This window comes from Gavialis gangeticus, unplaced genomic scaffold (assembly GCF_001723915.1).
Source record: "Gavialis gangeticus isolate Ggan-Ray unplaced genomic scaffold, GavGan_comp1, whole genome shotgun sequence".
NCBI lineage: Eukaryota > Metazoa > Chordata > Crocodylia > Gavialidae > Gavialis > Gavialis gangeticus.
The window spans coordinates 30953336-30975223 of record NW_017729001.1 but is presented as its reverse complement, the minus strand read 5'-3'; the positions used below and the strand labels follow the sequence as shown (position 1 = coordinate 30975223).

The 21888-nt window shown below is 53.9% G+C and overlaps 1 protein-coding gene across 1 annotated transcript in view; it reads left to right on the top strand.

Moving 5' to 3' along the window:
- CUX2 (cut like homeobox 2) overlaps positions 1-21888 on the top strand; it is a gene marked incomplete at its 5' end in the record, with an annotated part of 76405 nt that overhangs the window by 11044 nt on the left and 43473 nt on the right. The window contains one exon of the mRNA XM_019507241.1: positions 21517-21595. Within this exon, the coding sequence (XP_019362786.1) occupies positions 21517-21595 (79 nt within the window). The remainder of the gene's footprint in view (positions 1-21516; positions 21596-21888) is intronic.

Genomic DNA, 21888 nt, shown 5'->3' with positions numbered 1-21888 from the left:
AGGGCTGGAGGGGGGATGTGGGTGGAGAGTGAGGAGCACCAGCAGGGTTGGTGAGGGGGCTGTGTTTTTGCGGTTGCCATAAGTAGCTGGTATACATTTAGGATCCTGTATCCTTTCTATGTAATTTCTTTTGCTTCGTGGGGAGGGGGGCTGTGGGGTGATGAAGAAAGGAATAAATTGTACCCGCTGAGAATAAAAACAGCTTTTGTTTTTCATTCTGATTAGATAAAGGCCAGTTTATTTCTCTGGCACAGAATAACACAAAGCTGCCCGTGACGGTAGCTTAATGGCAACAGCTTGAAATGGACAAAGTTTGAATATCCTTGCGTGCAGAGAAAAGAGCAAACCAAAAGCCCTGCTAATTACAAAAGTTGCTTTATGAAAGATAATTCAAAGCAATAATTTAGCAAACATAATCAAGTAGCGCAGATGGGGATTTTGATGAATAGTTTGCAACATGCAATTAGCAGCTCTTGCAGTTACATATCATTAACCCTCAGAGCACAAAAATTATTTTCTCATTATTAGATGAAAAGGTAAAATTAAGCTGACTAGACAGTAAAGGAACAAACTACAATTAATTACCTTCATTTATTACAGTCATTATTTTAAACTTATTTTTTTTACTCCGATAGATAGATGAAAACATCTAAATTAAAAGTTTTGTTATGCTAAATTGGAGGTGAAACTTTCCAGTGCTTTTGCACACTCGAGTGTCCGCGTGGTGGGGAACAGCAAGCTTTGCTTTCTCCCAGGAACATTGGCTCGATCTGAGATCTTGTTTAAAATAAAAGGATGGTTTAGCAAAAGAATGAAGCCCAGGTTTCCACTGGGAGTGCACAGGCAAGGGTGAGAGCAAGCGTGTGTCGCATGCTTTTCCCCAGTGCCCCAGTCACAACCCGTCTTTCATCGGTTCATAGCTTTTAAGTTCACACGGGCCTGCTGGGATTGCTCAAGGAAAAGCCTTCCTACCACAGACCCAAAGACTCCGCTGTATTCATTCCCACCTCAAGTTCAAATTCAGCAGGACTTGTAGCAAAACCTGCCGTCTTGATTAAAAACTTCCAGTGATGGGGAATTCATCCCAACCCTTGGTAAGTTGTTGCAATGATGGGTCACCCTCAGCATTCAAAATCTGTGCCTCGTTTCAAATCTACACGTGCCTAGTTTTAGTTTCCAGCCGCGGGATTGTGTTAGGTCTTCATCCGCTTGATGGAAGAGCCCCACGAGATCAGATTCCTGTGGGTAGGTACTCGTAGGCAGTGAGCACATCGCCCCGTGTCCTTGTTGGAGGCCCGGCAGACTCTCCCTACAGAGCACACATTGCACTTCTTTATTCTTTGTCTCTCGACCCTCTTTGGTTTTTCAGTATCCTTTTTGAAGTGGGCATGCAAGCACGAAGGGTGTTGCAGTCACAGTCACACCAGCACCACATGCAGATATAATAGGCGCTGTCTCCTGCTGAATGGTTCCCTGTTTGACATCCAGTGGCTCTTGTCTTTTGGGGTCCGAGGGCCCCCTCCGGATGCTTCTAAATGACTGTGCAAGCACAGCAACTATTGTCTGGACGGGAAATAGAAAGGACCAGGTCCTCCTTTTGACACACCCGTGACGCCCCAGTGAAAGCAGTGGGGAAGCCTGGGGAAGAGGGAGCCTGTCATTTGGATACAGCCAAGCCTGTGAAAGCCATTGCTTCCTTATTGTGGAGGTGAAAAGCAGCAGCATATATTCAGCCCTCCTTTCTCACTAAGCTTGCAAGTGACCTCCCTTTGCCTTTGAGGGGGACGCCAAGTAGGGTCCAGATGAGGGGTGAGATGTGCATCCTGCTCGGGACCAAATGGACAGCCAGAGAGGAGTCAGAGGGGGAGGGAGCTTGCAACAGAGCAACTTCTGGAGCCTCCTTACGTGAATGTTTTGGTGAGCATGGAGCAACACAGACCTGCGCTCCACAGAGTGGGGACCCAGGGGTCTTCTTGCAAAGACGCACGTGCAACATACGGAGCAAGTCTGAGGGCTTCAGGCGGCGAATGCCAGCCACCTTTCACCTGTGGCTTTAGGTCTTGGTTCCTTTTGCCTCTGGGGACCCTCTGCATAGGCTGTGTTGCTTTGGGGTATTGAACGGTGATAAAAATGTGTCCAACAATGAACCCATGTCAGACAGATTTCCTGGAGGACAAGTTACATGCCAATCAGACACCGAGCGTGCACGTGGCTGATCAGGTCTCGCACCCATGTCTCCACAAGCACCAGTTAGTCTGTCTGGAGTGAGGGCAGTAGGTGACTACGTGACGGTGGGGCCAGGACGTACGTTCCAGGGGATGGGTGACAGCTGGTCTGCACTAGGGGAGGAAGCTGGTGCAAAGGAGCATGTCTGGCAGGCTGACCAAGGCCTTCCCCCCTGCATGCTGCTACACAGGAGTGCTGCTCCACCCTTTCAGGGCAGGGTCCCTACCCGGCACATGGAGGCTGCTGTGTCTCATAGAGGCATTATCTCCTTCCAGCGTGCCGTTCCCCCATTCCCAACGACTGCGTTGCACAAACGAGGCCTCTCCAGTAGCTAACACCAGCAGTCTGCACCCCTCGGTCACTTCTGCTGGGGCATTTTTCTGCAGGATGCCAGGTTCTGCGGCTCACGGCCTCCAGAGTCTGGGAAGGCTCCTGCGAGAGTGACCGGGAAGGCGTTGCCCAGTGGTCAGTGCATACCACTGGCCTCACATCTCACTTGATCCCTATGTTTTTGGGGGGTGGCAACTGTGGCTATTAAACCCGTAGAGGCTGCTGTCTGATTTGAACACCTGCCCTAGAGGCCTGATCTGAGACCACTAGTATTGCGAGGAAGGGAAGAAGCGATCTGGAAGAGCCACAGACCTGTCAGTCTGACCTCGATAGCGTGCATAGCTTTAGAACAAACTTTGCAGGAAAGGATAATTAAGGACATGCAGGTAAATAGAAAATGGGATAAAATGCACCAGAGGTTTCCCAAAGGTTGATTGTGCCAGGCTAACCTGATATCTTTCTTTGAGGAGATAACTGATTTTCTAGACAAAGAGAATGCAGGAGATCTAATCTCCCTGGACTTCGGGAAAGCATTTAATACAGTGCCACCTGGGAAATCATTAGTTAAGCTGGAGAAAATGGGGCTTAGTGCAAGAAGTTTCAAGTGGATAAGAAGTCGCTGTAGGGGACGTGGCAATGAGTTGAAAGGGGAAGTGTAAAGCTGGAGGGAGGTTACAGCTGGAGCTCCTCAAGGATTGGTCTTGAGATCAGCGTCGGTTGATAATCACATGAATGACCTTGGCACAAGAAGTGAGAGCATCAGAATGAATTTGATGCTGACCAACAATTGGGAGGCGCCGTCACTGTGGAGGAGACTTGGAATATCTTACAGGAAGAAGTGGCCGACCCACAGGACCGGAGGAGTGGAAATGAGATGAAGTGCAGCGGTACTGAGCGCAAGCTCGTGTTGGGGGTTCATGAGAAGAAAGCCTATCGCAAACTCTCCGTCAGGAGCTCGCCAGTCAGAAACGACAAAGGAAGAGCCGCGTTTGAGGATATTCCTCATTGTGGGATGCCAGTGTGATGCACGGTCATAGGAGGTGGTATCAGGGAGGCTGTTTCTGGAGACATGAAGAACCCTTCCAGCCGCTGTGGAGATCTTGTCTGAAATCCTGTGCACATCTCTGGTCTCCAACATTGGTGTAGGATGAATTCGGTCTGGAGCGATTGTTGGGAAGAGTTTGTGGGGGTGTCGCAGGCCTGTCTGCCCGGAGGAGTCTGGAAGAGCCCGTCTCGTTCAGCTCGGTGGAACGAAGCCAGGGGGGAACGTGGCAGCCGTTATACTGGGCTGGGAGGACGCCGGGGAGGCAGAAGAGCTATTTAAGTTAATGGACAATGTTGGCACCACAGTAAACGGGTGTAAATTACCCAGGATTAAATTTAGGCTGGAAATGGAGAGGTTTCTAGCCCTCCGAGGAGGGAGGCTCTGGGGCAGCCGGAGGAGTGGGGCCGACAGCCTGGCTAGTTTTCAAATGGAGCTTGCTCCGTGGGCGAAGGGGCAGTTTTGTGTGGGTCCTTGCAGTGGCAGGGGACTAGACTCAGCGATATAGGGCAGCCGGCTTTCCTCCCCAGCCTGCATGCGGGGTGCCTCAGTCGCAGATTAGAGCCTGATCCCCAGTTGTCACTATTATTAATGGACAAAATGAAAGGCCGGTTTGAATTTGGGCGCGAGGCCTGGGCTCCAAATTCCTGTGGCTGTGCCTTTTTATCTCTTGGCTCTTAATGCTGTCTTTAAAGCAAAGCAATTTTTCTATGTTAGCACAAGTGGGATTCGAGTCACTTATGGAAAAGTAATTTGCTTGTACATGAAAACCCTTCTCTAGCCCTGGGCTTTTCCAGCAGTGCCCTGCCTTTTTGAAGTCAGAAATGGACACTGGAAACCCAGATGCTCCCTGTCTCTCGAGGTGCCTGGGGAAGGATCCAGCTGAGCTGGAAGGGGGATGAGGAGGGCAGGAGGCCTGGGGAGATTTCTCCGCAACCAGAGACCCGCAAGGCTGGGACTGTCCAGTTCAGAGAGGAGGCAAGGAAAGACGACCCGGAACAGAGAATGGAAATCGGGTGCGCCCTCTCCTAGCAGGACACTGTCACCCTTCTTCGAAGCTGGTCAAAGACGATCCCATCGTACCTAAAGTTTGGGAGCCCTCTGCTGCTGGACAGGAAGGAAGGATGGATCCGGCGTTCCAGTCGGTACCGAGCCCTTTTTGTCTTGTATCGCGCTCCCGGTGCCGGGGCCGGCTGGGCTGCGTCTGCCCTCCTCCCTGATCACTGCTGAGGCTCCGTCTGGGATTCGGAGAGCTGGAGGGCAGCAGGGTGCATCCGGCATCCCGTCAGACAGACCCTTCTTGCTGCAAAGGCTGCGATAGACCCAGCCCCAGCCCTCAACACCCCCGTGCTTTGCCCCATTCGCTGCAGAGCCCAACTTGGTGGCATGTTCCCATTACTCCTGCTATGCTCCTGCGCTCGGGGATCGCTGCTCCTCTCCCGCACCGCCCTTGCGGTTGCTGCCAGTCCACGGTGGAGTCAGGCGAGCCCTCCAGAGCTCCCGGGGCCAGAGGTAGGCACCGCTGTGTGCAGGGGCTTGTGGGCGGTGAGCGGAGAAGATGCTGACTTCCGGCTGTGGAGAGAGGAGACGGTTTGTCCTCGTGGATCGTTTCCCACCAGCTGTTCTAATGAGCAATTGGCCTCCAGCAAAAACCCCCCACCCACGTGCTCTCTCCATGGCAGCTTTTACCCACGCTCCATCCATCCCGCCACCGGCCCCTATCCCTCTTCCCTGTTTCGCCAGTCGGAGCCTGTCTCCCCGCTCCCTCGCCCAGCCCTCAAAGGCTAAAGCATTTTAGAGAGTGAGAAAGGAATCAACCCTCTGCAGTGACCCTTTCCCACGCTGACCATGTAAAATCAATCTGCTCCTTACAGCCTCGCACGCCTCGCTCCGGAGCCTTTCATTCCCGATGATACATCAATACAGGCTGGTTTACAGCTGCCAACTGGCAGTAAATGCACTCAAAAATATAAATTTAAAAAATCAAAACTGGGCTGTCAGTAAAAAAAAATATTTACATGAGCGAGAGCGGCAGGACGATCTTGAAATATCCCCTCTCTTCCTCTGCCATCAATAGAGGCTGTTGGTTACTGTCGAAACAGGCGCTGAAGGGAAGGCACCTCTGCAGGGAGAGTGCTGGTGTGGGGCTCAGGACTGGCCACTGGCTTCCTGAGTGATTTGGGGCACATCCGCAGCGTCTCTGTGCCTGAGGTCCCTCCCGCCATAAGGTGGGTGCAGCAGCTCTTCCCTGCCTCACGGGGTCATTGTGAACCGCTCTGCATTATTGTGCGGCATCTGGCTGCTCCAGGAGTGAGGCCTGGATTGCTGCTCGAGGGATCCAGGTCTAAGGGCTTTGAAATAACCAGTCTTCAGCCTCCTTAGCCCCCAGCCTTGGCATCAGGCAGGCCCACGGTCTCCGTGAAGGCTCTTGCTGCAGGATTGGGGCCCATGTGCCTGTTGTTGCGCTGCCATCTGGATTCGCTGACCTTTGGAGCAGCCTCATTATAATTTACGAGTGCTGTAAAAAGTGTGGATGTTACCAGGGAGCGTGTTGCTTTCCAGCTGACGTCCCCTGTTGAGGCGATGCCCAGTAAGGGTCACAGCCATTAAAGCTGTTGAGTAATGTTGAATGGCTTTTCATATTAATTTTAGCTCATTACAGTATTTACACAGCTCCCGATTCACTGGGAGCAATTTGTAGACACAGAGGGAGAAGTTTCTGGATCTAGAGACTTTCTGCCCAACAGGTTGGCTTCTGCAGGGATGTTATCACTTGACTCGTGGTACTCGCTTGAGTAACGGATTGCTCCTGGGCGTGCCAGCACCCCCAGCACTCCCAGGGCTGGGCTCAGCTTGGGGTTTGGGCCCCCCCAAAATGTCACCTATTCTCACTGGCATAGCAGTGTCACCACAGCCCAGGTGTAGCTTTGCATATAGCTCTGATTGAGGGGAGGGGTAGCGGGATCTGCAGATTCAAGGAGTCTGACCGGGGCTGCAGTGTGAATGCTCCTGCCGTGTCTGTGTGGCCACGGTGCAGCTCCCACTAGACTAAAATCCCGCAAAAGTTTCCTCTCTACAATACAGCCACTGGATGACATGCTGACAGCCACACATGAAAATGTGGCCGCTGCAACTAGAGGTGACCCTGGGAGGAGATGGGGTGAATAGCAGAATTCGAAACGTCTCCACTGAATTGGCCGGCGTGCCTCCGAACAAGGGTCAGGAAGCCTAGTGAACGATGCAAACAACGCGTGTGACCGGCGGAGACTTTCAGGCTACAGAACAGTGTGGGGCAAGTTGGACGTGGCTGGTGGGCACGCAAGGCAGCATCTTCGCTAGCTCTTCCCAGCTTTGTCCGCACCACAACGGACTTGAAACGAGCTAGCTCGGCTCCTGGAAGAATATGGCCACAGCCCCTGCAGCTCAGCCTGGGCCTACCTGGGACCCGGTTGCACCGTAGACACATCCAGAGTGCCCACAGAGACGTCAGCTTGCCGAAGTGGGCAGTGAGACCCAGGCCCACCTGCTGTAAGAGCCGCTTGTTCCCAAAGCCCTTGTTTCATTAAAAACCCTGCAGTACGTGCGTGAGACCTTGGGAAGGTGGCACGATAACCTCTCGTGGAGACGTGTAATCCATTAGATCAAAGGAGGCATTGATCTAAGGCAGGATCTTCCTGTGGTGTACGACCGGGCTTTGGAAATGAAATACATCAACTGCCGGCACGTCGGGGTGTGCGTGCTTGGCTGGGTGCTCCTGGGCATGGGCTCTGCCACCCAAGGCCAGAGGAGCAGATCACACTTACGAGGGGCTTGTTCAAGGGCTGCCCTGCTCGTAATCGGATATTTGGGCCCATGAACCCTGAGCTGCCGGGACCGGTGCCTTACTGGGGTTTACCCGTTTTCCGGTTCCTGTTGCACTGGCTGCCTGGCCCAAATACCATCCTTGGTTGTGTAGTTCATGCTCCAGTGTAAAACCCCTACCCGGTTTTTGAAAAAGCGCGAAAATAAAAAGATCTCTCCTTGCAGTCATCGAGCAGCAGCCGTGGAGCAGATTCTGCTCCTCATTCTTCTCCCTGGGAGTCGCTTGCAGATTTAACTCTCGCTTTTGCCCAGTAAGCAGCAGAAACTGCTCTTACCATATTTCTCGCGTATAGTGCACGCAGGTTTTGAGCAGCTGGCTTTTAAAAACCAGGATGTGTGTTGCATGTGCTAAAAGGAGGCACGACAGAGCCAGGATTTTACTCTTTCTAGCCACGCGTGCAGGACCTGCATGTCGGCTAATCTCCTGGCCGCTGTTTGCAGATCCCGTGCGGTGACCAGGACCAGCCGGGCGTTGGCATGTCGGGGGGGAAACTCCTCCAAAAGGAATTCTAATGAGATTAACATCCTCTGACTCTCCTATCAGGAACTTTGCCAAAGCTTCATTGAGCTTGTCAGGAAGTATTACAACAAAATTAAGAACCAGCAGCTATTTTCTTTCATTCAGTATCATATGCTTTATAAAGTAAATTATTAATGCATTTTTTTCCTCAGTTAAGCAGTTATTTGCAGTGGTCTTGGTATATTTCTCATTAGAAATAACATCATCTAAAGAACTCTATTGATTCATTTTTTTTTAATCTCAGAATCATGAACGTGAACAACATATTTATATGACATTCCCTTTAACTAGAATTCTCATGCTTTATTTTTATGTTATTGATCTTTTTGACATGAATTGCTTTTTGGCCTTGTGAAAATGTTGTAAGCTTTCTGCCTTCAGAGAAATGGACTCCTGTGTGAGCGGCGGTGGGAAGAATGATAACTCATATATACCGGGGGTAATATCTAACATATTTAACAACAGTTAAATGCGGTGGCTTCTTAGTGTGGCTTCAGCATCTCCACGCTTGCAAGCTCTTGAATGCTGTGGATTGCAAAGCCAGAGCGTTAGGTGGGAAACACGTAGGGATGCTTCTGCCCCTGCCACCTCCGAGCGTGGCTGAGCTGGCCTGCAGAAAGCCGCGGGGAAAGGCAGCGGCTCGGACCGGACCCTTGGCGTGTCCTGGATTGATTTAACTTGCATTGCAGCGTTTCGTCTCACATCACTACATTGATGCTGGCTGATAGGTAAGGAGCTCTGCTCTGCCTTCGCTCCCAAGGGAGAATCAGATGCTTGTGTGAGGACTGGAATAAAGTACAGTCATTAGTTGCTAACAGGAAAGAGGTGGCCTGTCGGCAGCTCCGGATCAGCATGCTCTGTCCACCCTTTTCTTTCTGGCGTTGGGCCCGCTGACTCCCCAGGTCTTTGGGCTATATCCCGCATCCAGCCTGGGACCACGTCCTGGGGCGGGCGGAGCATCGTGAGCTGTCTAATAAGCCCTTGCTGGGCGCTGGGTAGGAGGGGAGTGTTGATAGCCACAGCCAGGCAGGGCAAGGGGCTTGCCCAGAGTCAGGACCCTCTGTCTTCCTCCAGCTGACAGACAGGCTCCTCGACAGCCTGGCTCTGCTGGGAAGGTCCGTGCTTCTCCTGCCTCGAGAGCCACGGAGGGCCTGTCCCACCAGAGCAGCGTCCTGCCATTGCTGAGCCCTCTCTGCCTTGCAGCCCAGAACAGGTGGGGCCTCCTCGCTGGCCCAGCTTGCATTTCCAGCAGCCGAAGCTGGAAGCCTTCCCCGTGGGGTCCTGCGCTCCCTGCTGCCGCTCTTGCTACTTGCCACAAACTCACCCATTCAGCTTCCCGTCCGCGGGCTTGTTCTGTTTTCCATCCATATTTTCTTGTCTAGAAAACCTACCTGAGCTTTCAGCACCTGCTGGCGCCTCTCGCGGCTCCAGGGCAGTGCGGCGCTGCAGCTTCGCGGTGTACCCAACCTTCCCCAGTGGCGCCGGCCCTCCTCCCCGCATGCCAACTTCTGTGTGCAGAGCCAAGCCGGCGCAGTCTTGCATCTGCCTTCAGCGCCCTCTGCTTTCCAGATCCCAGGTGCTTGTGTCCTCTCGCCTTTGCTCAGTCTGTATCTCGTCTCCATCTGCACCCAGGGTTAGGGTGCCCAGCTCCATCAAACCACAGTTATTCATTCTAGGCTGGACATCGCCGTTTCGGGGTCTCTCCCGGGCTGGATGGCTTCTCTGGGCCCTAGAAGCACTGGCGTTGCACTCTCGGCTGACGTCTGCGTTGTTCTCCCCTTCGGTTCTTCAGCTGATGGCCTTTGCCCTGGCCCAGATGATCATGGGGACCTGTATGGAAACCAGCCGTCTTGCTGTGGGCAGGGCAAGGCCCCATTTGGTGGAGCTGGGAGAAGCTGAGCTGTGAGCTACCCGGCTGCCAGGAGAACGCCCCTCGCCATCCCCCCAGCTCCTCCTCGCAGAGGTCCGAGCACCTCGCTGGGTTTGATCTCCTTGCCAGGCACGAAGCCCGGAGCCCCACTTTACACATGAGAAATGGGCACAGGGCGGGTGACTCAGTTTGCTCTGTCCTTTTGACCCAGTTTCACAGCTCGGGGTACCGTCTGTGGGCTGTCCCGGTCCCCTGCAACGAGAGGGTGCCTGCATCGTGCCCCGGGCGCACACGTTTGCTCCCGTGTGTGTCTGCCATTCTTAGTGCACGCCACCTTAACCCTTCCTTGGGTGCAGCACGGTATGGCCATGCAGACAGCATCCTTTTCTCCCCCCACTCCTGCCTGGGAGCTTTTTCCCTGGCCGCCTCATGCCTCACTTACGACGGAGGCAGAGGACTCTCGTTAGCTCTGCAAGGCCCTTTGAGATCCCTGCTTGAAGGAGGCCATACAAGCACAAACTGCTATTTGCGCGTCCTTCTGGCTGGCAAAATCCACCCAATTTAGCGCCTGGGGCTCTTGCTCTATCATTCAGATGGATTTCCACCCCCCCCCCTCGAGGCTGCTTTATTTCAGCAGACAACAGGCCTCTGCAGCTTTGGGGGTTGATTTCCTGCTGATTTCATTATCAGTTTCATTGTGGCTGAAAACAAATTACTATCTGGCAGTCAACCCTCCTGGAGTCCTTTTTCCCAGCCTCTGATCATGCCCGTTTCACAGTAATTCCTCTGTAATGGTCCCGCACTCTTGTCGGTAGTAGAAATTCAGGCCTTTTCCATGTAGAAGGACAGCAGACGACTGGGGAACTTGAGAACAGGACATCCTGTTTCAAATGGAAACCTGCTTCATCAGGGAAGGGTGGTGATGATTGCCCAAAGCATTTCAAAAGCCTTGGGCTTTCTTCGTTTTGTTGTACGCGGATTGTGTGCTTGCTTGATTGTTTTGTGCTCCCATCCAACTCTGGCACCCAGGACCCAGTTGAAAGAACAGGCCTGCTTGTTAACTGAAAAAGCAACTAGATGGAGTCTTTTGAGGTCTGAAGTGTTCGCTGTACGCAAGGAACGTCCCGTCCCGTCCCATCCCGTCCCACGTGATCTTGAAAATGGGGGAGTCGAGATGCCTTTATTGAGCCAACCGTCAGACGAGCAATGCTGGATGCTGCTGTTTGCCAGGAGGTGGCTCCGTTCAGACTGACGTGCTGCATCTAAAATGCATGTGCTTACTACTGTTTTACATGCAATGATCTAACTTTTGCAACGATGATCTAATGATAAAACTTTAAATAAAATTAAAATCATTTGATATGCCCAAGAAAGCAAAGAAGAGAAACAGGCAGGATGCCATGCCTCTCTCTTTCATTTTCTTTTTCTTCTTTTCTTTTCTTGCCTTCTTTATGCATTATAAAGTGGAGACCGGCCAGTCACCTCGCTGCGGTCACTCGATCCCAGTTGTCTTCCTGCCTAGAGCGGGGGGCTGGGCCCGATGATCTGCGAGGTCCCTTCCAGCCCCCGACAGCTATGAATCTGTGAATAAAGTAGAAGCAAATAAATGGGTGCAAATTCTAAAAGGGAAGAAAATGTTTAGAGTGGCTCCAACAGCAGGGGGTCTCACTGGTTGTATTCTCATTTGACAGCTCTTCCTATGGAAAATCCCCATGTGTTTGCTGTGGTGAGTATTTAGAGTGAAGGACCAGAAATCTCGTCCTACCGTAGCTCTCCTATTTATAATAATAAAGTCAACCTGATGCAATTCAAATTCTTCTTCCTTTGAGATGAAACACTGAGACGATCATATGTTTCCCTTCGTGCCTAACAAAGCCTTGATACTGGGAAGGATATCAACAGAGGTAGGTGAGTTTACCCATTTTTGCCAGTCAATTATAATAATATTTCTGCTTCCAAATGTTTAAAAAGTTGGCTTCATAAGGTATAATCATGGCACAGAGGCCAGCCTGACAATAGTAATTAATTAGGCTATTATGCATTCTACAGTGATAATTGCTTTGCTGGAAAGTCACCAGCCATGAAAAAGACCCGGCACATAAATGTAATTCATCAATCGGAGTTGTTCCAGCACAGTTGCGTTTTCTCACCTTGAATCAGCGTACGCTGTAGAAGGAAACAAAAAAGAAATTAATGATACATCGATATATAATATGGAGGCTGAGTGCGCGCCATGCCTCAGCTCATCGAAGGCGTTTGCAGGGGCGAGGGAGAACAGTAGTTAATTGAAGGTTTATCATCTCAAATGGTCATCTCTGTGATCTCGTGGCTGGCAGGAGGCATTTCAGCTCCTCGCCTGTTACTGATTGCAATCAGGAGGGTGGGAAAAGCCACCTCTTGGAGAGGCTGCCTGGGAGCTGCGGGGTGGAGGGGCTGGGTGTTTGCCTCTCAGCTAAATGTGCGCCCAGACTTGACCCAGGCAGGCACAGGCTCACTCCCAGCTCTCTGGTTAGGTGCGGGACTGAGCCACGCTACGAGTTTCCCGTTGTAATCCGCTCGTTCATCTTGGAGCAGTCTCCCAGGGGCTGGAATTGACCCTTGGGGCCCACCAAATACTCTAGGTATCCCATATGCTGCTGTCTTGTGCTGGGGCTGGCAGTGGGCGCTCTGCCCTGGTACAGGGGTGCCCATCTGCCGGTGACTCTGCCTCTCATTTTGGAAGCACGGGGTTGCGTGTGCCCCCAGCTCTTCTGCGGGCGATGAATGCCCTCTTCCCTGCTTCACTCTGCCTCTCGCTCTGCAAACCAGGAAGACTCGCTGGTGAGGCTTATTGAGCTCTCCAGTTGGTTTCTGTTCCCTCTCTTGCCCCCCACACTGTGGTGCAGCATTTTGGTGATAGCTAGCATAGAGAGCCAGATCCTGTCACCTGCTAGACCTCTCCGTGGGCTTGGGCACCGGAGTCTGATCCCACCAGGCCCTGCTTGAGTCCATGAAAAGCCGTCAAGGCAAAAGGTGGGTGGGTCGTCTTTCTCCGCACACTGTCCTGTGACTCAAGGCTAGGACAAAGGCACGGTTCACTCGTGGTGTTTCTGAGGCTTGAGCAGGGAGAAATAGGGGTGCTTGTAGATGCCCAGTAAGTGGACTAGGAGCTGGTCTCTGGTGCCCTTCAAATGGTTGTTAGCATACAGGTCAAGGCCCCTGTATTTGTTGAGGTATTTGTTGTTTGCTTGCTTTGAATGCAAGTACTTACTTGCATTGCTTCTGCACTTGGAGACATGCTGGTTGGCCAAACCACACCTCTGGAGCTCAGCTCTCCCTTGAGAGGCGATCAGCTCCCCAAGGAGTGGTTAACCAGCTTTTTCATACCAGACAGTCTTTATGCCGAGATCCACTGTGCACACAGCAAAGTGATCCCAAGGTAGCGGGCTGGTTTCAGCCCTGCGCTAAGGAGGGAGGTGGCTAATGAACCAGCGGAGGGGAAGGGGCGTGCAGAGGGCACCCCATGCAAAGCCTCTTGCTGCCTTTCACCTGGAGAAGAACCAGCCCCGTCCTGCCATTAGACTCGGTGCTGAGCTGCCCACGGGGAGCCTGGCTCCAAAGCCAGCTGCCTCGCCGGTGCGGATTAACGAGCGCCTAACAGGGTGTCCCGTGGGAACGCCGGCTTCGGCGCGGGTCAGCTGGTGCCTCTGACCCGCGCGAGGACAGAGCCTTGGACGCATGGTCAGCCTCACGAAGACACTGCCCCCGGGGGCAGCTTGCAAAGGAAGGGGTGGTTGATTAGTCAGGCTTGGATGATCTGTCTCGGTTGCACAGTGACATTTCGCATCTGGTTTTTTTTTAGAAACAGGTAAAATACCAACCTCCAGCCCATCACGCCGCACCCCGGGGAATGTAACGTTTCCTCCTGCTGACTGAAGTGGAAACCGTGGGCCTGGCAGAGCCGTGTCAGGCAATCCCACGACCTCCGTGGCTCCAGGCTCCTTTGCTGGTGTCCTCCCCATGCGTGCTGTTCTCCGGCAGGGCCGACAAGCAGCCACAGGACCCGAACAATGCTGTCAGGCGGGTGCTCTGGGTGCAGCCGGACGGACAGGTGGGGTCTTGAGTCGTGCCTCTTCTTGCCCCCGTTGGGAGCGTTAGTCCTGATGGGAGAAGAGGCTGGCAGCGGAGAGGCTCGGAGAGTTGCACCCTGGGCCCGTCCCTGGTGACGTTACTGGCAAAGCCTACGTTGAGCTCGGGGTGGGATGGGGTCTGACCTACGGCTGGGCTCAGTAGTTGGGGCTTTCCATGGATTTGTGTCATTTCATCGCTTGCTGCATTGGGAATCTCCCTCTGGGTCTGAGCTCAACTCCAGCAAAGTCAGTGGGGAGACTGGTGGGCTCTGGGTCAGTCCTGAAGTGGCGAAGTGTAGGAGCGATGGGAAAAAAAAGCCGGAATTCAGTCCTTTTGTATGGCTGCAATCCCTGCTGCCCCCCGCGCTTGTCCTCCTCCTCCAGGGCGGCTGGGCCAGGGGGAGGTGGGGAGTCTCTAGAAATCAAGTGACCGAGAGATGAATTCAGCAGGAGGCTCACCATCCCAAGGGGAAGGAGCAGGGCAGACACCGCAGGGCTGTTTCACCTGAGGCCTGATGCAGGTACTGGGAGGCATGAAGGAGGTCTGGAGCTGCTCTGCCCTTTGGACAGACCGTGCCTAACCCTGTGGGCAGCCCTGGAGTGATGGGTACCAACACGCTGGGACCTGCGTTAGGGACCAGATGGATCAGGATCCCATTTCTGCCCTTGTGGGATGGGGCGGCCCCTGCCCCACGTCCCCTCTTCTCCCCTGCATCGGCTCCTGCAACACCTGACTCCTCCAGAGCCGGCAGCTGAAAGGGGTCTGAGTTCAGCAGCTAGTTCCTTAAAGCTTTGGTTTAAATGGAGCGAGGAGTTCAGAGAGAGAGAGAGAGACAGGTCACCAGCTTTGCTCCCACTCTAATTTTGGCTGTTATTTATCCTCCTCGTTGTGGGAACCGAGCGCTTCCAGGCAGGCATTAAGGGACACGCTGACATCTGGCTCGTGAGACGGGCTCTCCCCCGGGGCAGATCTGCGCATGCACCAGAGGGTTTTGCTGGGGTTGGAAACGCACCGCTCTGGAAGAGAGGTCTAGGAGAAGCGCTCGGAGCAGGCGGCAGCAAGGGTTTTGGTGGCTCAGGTCTGGGGAGAGCACGTTCCACCTCGCAGCTCAGCCCCAGAGAAAGCTTCGTCTCCTGCAGAGACGAGCGTTACACTTTGGAGAGGAAACGCCATTGCTTCAGAGGAGGGGAGTTACCTGCCCGCTGCTGTCTGCATCCCAGAGCCGGGGTCGTTCTTCCAGATACCCTGGGCCCAGGCCGCAGGACTTGTGCGCTGGAGTGCTGCTCACCCGTGGAGGGGAGCGGGGAGGAGGGTTGTGAGGCGCTGGTGGGCTGCCCGTGGCTGAAGAGACGTGCCATGCCGCCACTAGTGGAAGCGGGCACAGCCATGAGACCCGCTGGCCTGGTGTGGCCTGCGTGTTAGTGCTGTGCAGCGTGCGAGGGCTGACGAGCAAGAGGCAGCCGCTGCAGTCGTTGAACTGCGCGGCGTGAGGCTGGAGCAGCGTTCCTGTCGGCTGCAGCTCCTGGGCGGCCTGGGGGGCACAGCTCCAGTGCTGGTAAAGCATTTTCTTGCAGGGGCACAGCTTCGAGCTTCAGTCCAGACACTTGCCAAAGGCCGCCCCAGTCATCCCAGCGGTGAGCGAGTGCCTGGCTGTTTGTGGGAGGGAGCCGGTGGTATCTGCATGTGCCGCCAGCCTTTATGCATGGCCCCAGGCATGCCCCAGCCGGCTTGGGCAGCCTCTTGACCTTACGTGTGGTCTTCACCCGTGTCCCAGAGGTGCAGTACACCGTCTCTAGGGCTCAGATCCAGAATTACAGCTAATGTGGAAGTCCTTATATCAAAAGTAATCTTTAGGCCTCAGCTCTTCATCGCAATCTAGATGGCTTTTCCAGATCGCGTGTCTGTTTGCTGCACAGCCCTGTGTCATGAACCAGTCCCAGGGACATATTTTCAGGTGGCCTGTCTGCATAAGAGAATAATACACTCCAAGTGACTCCAGAAAGATTTTATTCTCTTGCTAAAAAGTCCATTGGTGGTTGATATTTAGGTGGATTATCCCTATCTGGGAAAGGTCATTTAATTTTTTTTTTGTAGCTGACATTTCCTGAAGTTTACTAGGGCTCTGAAAGAGCAGAGCAAACGGGTGGCTTAAAATACGACTGAGCAGGCAGCTGGATTGGGCGGCCTGCGTGTGCCTGTCACGCTGCGCTTAACCAGGACGTTATTAGCTCCCGTGGGGAAAACCTTCTCGCCCGCCAGGACCCACGGAAACACAGCGGGAGTTCGGGTTTGGAGCAGCCACCCAAACCAAAGCCTCCCCACCTGTGCGCACTGGTCCAGACTGCGCTTGGCCGAGGAGATGTTGGGCGCCCTTTTGACTGAGAGTAGAGTTGAATGAAACCTTTCCGGGGAAACCATTCCCCTCTCCCCCGAAAACTAATATTTCACATCAAACAAAGCCATGAACAAACTGGTGCTGCATTTGGTGAATGATTAAAAAAAACTAGGAATTTTGATTTTTTTTTTTGTCAGAAACTGTCAAAACATTTCATCTCAGCAGTTTCCAAATGAAACGTTTTGTTCTCCCTGCTTTCAAAATGCAGTTATTTCCGAATTTGCCTATTATTTTTTAAAAAGTGCTAAAAGAGAAGGGAAGAAAGGAAACAACTGCTTAATTTCATGCTAAGGCATTTGGTTGACTGAAAACAATTGCTCCCCGATTTGTTTGGTTTGGCCAACAAGCCCCAAAAATAAAACCAGTCATTTTCCCCAGCTCCAACGAAGACTAGCGCATAAATCATTCATAACCAGTGAACGCATGCTGAGAAGATGTTGCAAGCATGTTGCGCATATGAACATTACGTGTTCTGCGCGGCTATAAGCACCTCAGCCGATGATATTATACAGTGTTATAAGCATCACTCAGTCATTGGACTGGGTTACGAGTTGGGCCGTAAAACTCTTTAGCAACAGATAAACTGTTGATTAAAACAGCTTTTAATCCTTTGCAAAAGACCCCTCGGTGCAAAGCAGCACTGAAAGGCCGTTCTGCAACCCCCCGCGCGATGCTGGCTGTGATGCACGGCTTCCCGTATGCCCTTTTCTAGCCCGAGGACTGTGAGGGCACTGAAGGCAGGCCGGCTTTGCAACACGGCCAGCTTCACAGCCAGCTAGCCAGCCCCGGCGCGCAGCGGTAGTCCTTCCCCGTAGCCGCCAGGAGCGTGGCTCGGAGCGGTGCATCTCCAGCGCTGGGCTGGCTGCCATCGCTCACTCAATTCTGAAGCAGTGCTGAGAAGTGACCTCTCGAGCGTCTCGTGCAAGGGACTTGTGCCGCGCAGCCTGAACATGTTAATTAGCAGCAAATTGCGATGGTCTTGCTCCCCGGTGGCTAGAGGTCCTCCAAGAGTATGTCTGAGCTATTGCTAGTGACAGCTTTTTGGAGCATCTTGTTCAATCCCTGTGCTGGAATGACTGCTTTGGGAGCCAAGGCTTCTGGTCCAAATCCCATCAGGGATGAGGTTTTCTAGGTTTTTCTGATAGATGGAGAAGTCCCTTTATCCGATGCTAATCAAGAACTAAAGTAGGCTTGGCCTGCGATGCCTGTGGGGCACAGAGGCAAAGTGAAGGTTTTGTGAGACTGCCGTGGGCCTTAAGATCCCCGTTTCATGGCCTTAAGGCACGAACAAACCCCCTGATTTCCAAAGGTGCATGGGCCAAGTGGGTCCCAGTCCACTGCCTGTTGGTTTTTCTATTGACGTCTTTGGGGGGCAGTCGGACCCTTGCTATGTACTTGGGCGTCTAATCGTGGCAACATCAGCCTGGAGCTGCCGTGCCTCTTTTCTGCTGGCAGGTGCTCTTCCCAAAGGTGCAGCCACCTGCCTCTCTCGTTCTTGGCTGATGAAGCATGGGCAGTGGAGCAGCAAGTCCCGAGCCGGCCTGCGTTCCCTGCATCATTGAGGTTAGAAATGGAAAAGGCCTGTTTGTCCAGCCGCTCCACCTCCTAGCGCAGGAGCGTTGCACCACCTCCTCCTGCTCGATCAGGGCCTCTCTTAAATCAGGACACCTGACATCAACTGTCCACAGTTAATGCCCATCCCGGAGCGTAACTTTTCCATCCCGGTAAAACGCACACGCGGCACTGATTGCTTTCCGCTTGTGTTCCTGGCCTCTGCCGCTCTGCGGTTTTGTTGCTGGGTTTTTTTAAACGCCCCGAAGCCAGATTTATTTGCGAAACGTTGAAGCAAGCCCCCAAATTTTCTTTCCTGCTGGAAGCACTAGAATGAGAAAGTGGGTTTGTGTATTAGATGCTAAAAAAAGCCAGGGCTTATACAATTTTAACAATAGAAAAATGATCTTTGTGCTCCAGTGCGTGTGAGCTGGGAGGGAGAAGGCAGTTTGCTCAGGTGGCTGGTGAATTACAAATGAGTGGTTTGCTTTTGTTTTGAATGACAAGCAATTTAAATGCAGTCTTGTGTGGAGGCTTGGAAGCTTTTCCAGCAGGGGAGATGGAGGGGAAAAAAGCGCGAGAGCAAACCACCCTCTCTCCTTCACGTTGCGGTGCTGGGGCCAGGCGATGACGACCCAGTCAGGAGCTGGCGATTGGCATAATTGACGATGGCACCATTGCTAACAGCCCCGCTGCCAGGCCGGCGCGCTGGACGGTTGGGTTTCAGCTCCAAGTGCGGCACGGCGCTCAGAGCAGGACGCGCGGGCTCGGATGCAGCGGGGCGAGAATCAAGCCTTGACACGAACAAATTGCTCATTGTCTTTTTTCCAGCTCTGCTTTCGTTGCAAAGTCTGTCGGATTGTTTTTCCCCTCCGCTGTCGAAACCAGCCTGGCTTCAGGAGGAGATTCGGGAGAGGAGGCTTCCCTCCCCCACCCAGATAGACATTAATACGGGGGGGAGGGGTGTGCTTTATCCTCTCCTTCTCCTGGAACAAATTGAATTTCTTTTACAGTTGTGCAAGGGCTTTACAAAGCCTCTGAGCCTGGTACCCCACGCCACTCGGCCCCAGGGTTCGTGCGGAGCCGCGGCTCGGAGCGCCTGGCCCGAGCACTGAGACCGGGCGAGAGGCAGCAGGTCTCGATTCCCTGGTTCGTTAGTGCACGCGGACCGCGGGGGTGCCCCTGGGCGATGCAGTGGGGCATTGTCCTCCCTGCTTTGGAGTTCGCTTCCTCCCCTTCGGTTCTGGGCTGAACGTATGCTTTGCCCCCAGGCAGCACGCAGTCGGGTTGCCCACCTTCCTCAATGCCCCCGGAGGGCACTGGGGTCACGTAGCGGTGCTGCTGTCTGTGGGAGGCGCAGGGACAGAGCTCCCCGCTAAGTCTCCTGGGGGAATCGCTGAGCACCCAAGCAGGGCTAGGGCCAGCTTCGTGCCCTGGGTCTCGTGCCACCTGGAGGGACCAGTCTGGCCCGAGGCTGGGCGAGTGTCACCAGTGATGCATCCACGTGCTCAGTGGGACGATTGCACAGAGAGGCTCTTTGGAAGGAGGTATCGGCCACGTGGCCCAGCACTCACCCTGTCCGAGGGCGGGAAGGCGATGGTCGATGGTCGGGGAGCCGTCGCTGTCTGACACCCCCGAGCCACGGGCAAGTGCCAGTGGGCGCAGGGCGCACCGCGAGGCGGGGAACAAAGGGCTCTCTCGCCAGGATCAGGAGGCGAATGCTGAAAAATTAACGGGAGTGAATGATTCATGCTCATGAATGTTGGATGGGCTGTTGTGGCAGGATTAATATGTTGTCCTGTGATTAGTGCTGCAGTATGCCAGAGCCTCGTTACCTCTGCAGCCCCCGAGGGGTGCACGCTTCTGGCCATGGCAGCCTCACGGGAGGCCCTTTGGGTTGGGGAGACCCGCCGGAGGGGGAGCAGGGCCTGGCTGGCTGTCCCCCACCCCACCGTCACCTGCAGAGGGGCCGCAGCTAAGGCTGCCTGGGTGTGAGCCGGGCCCAGCCCAGCCAGCGGCCTTTGAGACACACGGAGGAATTCTTATTCCTTATTTAAGCTCCAGCATTAAATTATAATTTTCATTTACTCAGAGAGCATCAATGATTTATGGTGGCCTGACACGACAATGGTGGTAGGAATTTAGCCAAAGGCAAAGGAGGCCGGATGAGCACATCACAGTTACTTTGCTAAATGCCACATCTCCCTCCCTCCTCGAGACCCTGCTGGCACAGCCCAGCCCCGTGCCTGTCTAGGGGGTGTGGAAGAGTTTCAGGAGAATAGGTGCCAGGGCTGCGGCCAGGTAAATCCCGGTTGCTCTCACAGCAGAGTCCCAGCCTGCACGAGCTGCTTTGTGAGCCCGGTTCAGAGCCGCCTGGCATCGTGGAGCATGCACGGCCAGCGGGCACTCGTGGCACGGGGCGGGGAGTGGGAGAGCACCGCAGTCGGCTGTGACTTGTTGGACACGTGGTAGGTGATGCAGTATTTGCGTTGGCCGCCCTGGAAGGGGGTCGCCAAACCAGGGCTGGATGCCCGATCTCTTGAATGCCAGGGCCTCTCCGTGGTCCCTACTGGCCTCATCCGTATTGCCGGGGTAACACCGATTTAGTTCATTGTGTGAGCACTTCGGAGGAAGCTGCTGCACACATATACGGCAGCATTATTATTCGTTCTAGTAATTAGGCCCTATCCCAGGGCTTTTATACCGTGCGTGTAAGGATCTCCACTAGAAACAGCCGTTGTGGCCCTTAAGCAGTAAATATGCCATCGCTTCTTTTTCAACGCTGGTCAACTAGACAAGCCGGATGCCTGTGGGAGTGTCTGCCTGTGTGATCCAGCTGCATCTTTGGGGTTTCAACGCAAGGCGTGAGGAGATGACGTGCGATAACAAAACCACAAAGTGGAGACATGCAAACAAGACGTTTTATTGGGTCTGCGACTGATTTGACCCAGACAGCTTGAGAAACAGGAAAACGTCCGTCGTGCACCCTCAGCCTACCTTAGGCCTCCGTATGACTGCGCAGCCTGCAGAAGCTAAATGCTGCACGTAGCCGGGCTCTTACTGGCCCCCACGCAGGCTTCACCGGTCCCTTCTTCTTTCACTTGGGGTGCCGTTTCTTCCCTGCTCCCCTTTCCCCTCCTGCCATTGGTGCTGTGATGGGAAAAGCTTCCTCCGGTGCCCTGCAGGGGCTCAGACTCTGCGCTCCGCTGTTGTGAGGGCAAAGTCTGCGACGACCTCTCCGAAAAGTAATTCCTAGAGCCAGGGAAAAGCACGCACCAACATCATAACTGGTGATGAGAAGCGGTACCGAGCAGTACAGCCAAGGGGCACATGCCACAGTCCTGTTTCGTGGTGGCATGGTGGGGTGGCTGTGGTGGAGGGGCTGGCGGTGCAGAGCCAGCCGTGGTACAAAGCATGGAGGAGCCCAGCGGGGATGATTTGCTCCTTGTAGCTCGGCCTTGTGTCGGTGGCTCTAATGCCCTTGCTGCAGTTGGCACATGCAACGTGCTGCTCCAGGCCTACCCCTGCAGGGCAGCCGGGCCCCAAATGAACTCTCGTCATTAAGCCCCCGATTTCCTGCTTCCTCACCCTGTGCTTTTATTTCCCCTCAGGTGGTTGCACTCAGTAAAAGAAGCAAGGAGGCTGAGACGGCTTTCCTGAGCGTTTACAAGCAATTAATTGCAGCACCAGGTAAGGCAGGCTCTGGCTGCGTAGCTGAATAATGAATGGGGAGAGCAGGCGTCAGACCATCTGACAGAGGTCGGCCCACACCGCAAAGCTTCTGCAGCAAAGCTGTGTCAGCACCGGGTAGGCAAAGATCCCCCCCGCCCCCCGAGCAGCGCTAACCAAGCCACAGCGTGCACGGCTGTTGTCACCTTAGCCTGTCACTGGCAGGGGTGACATCCGCCAGCACGTGCCACCCTTGCACGAGGGGGCTCTGCAGTGGCTCGTGACGTAGACAGGCCCAGAAGCTACCATGGTGC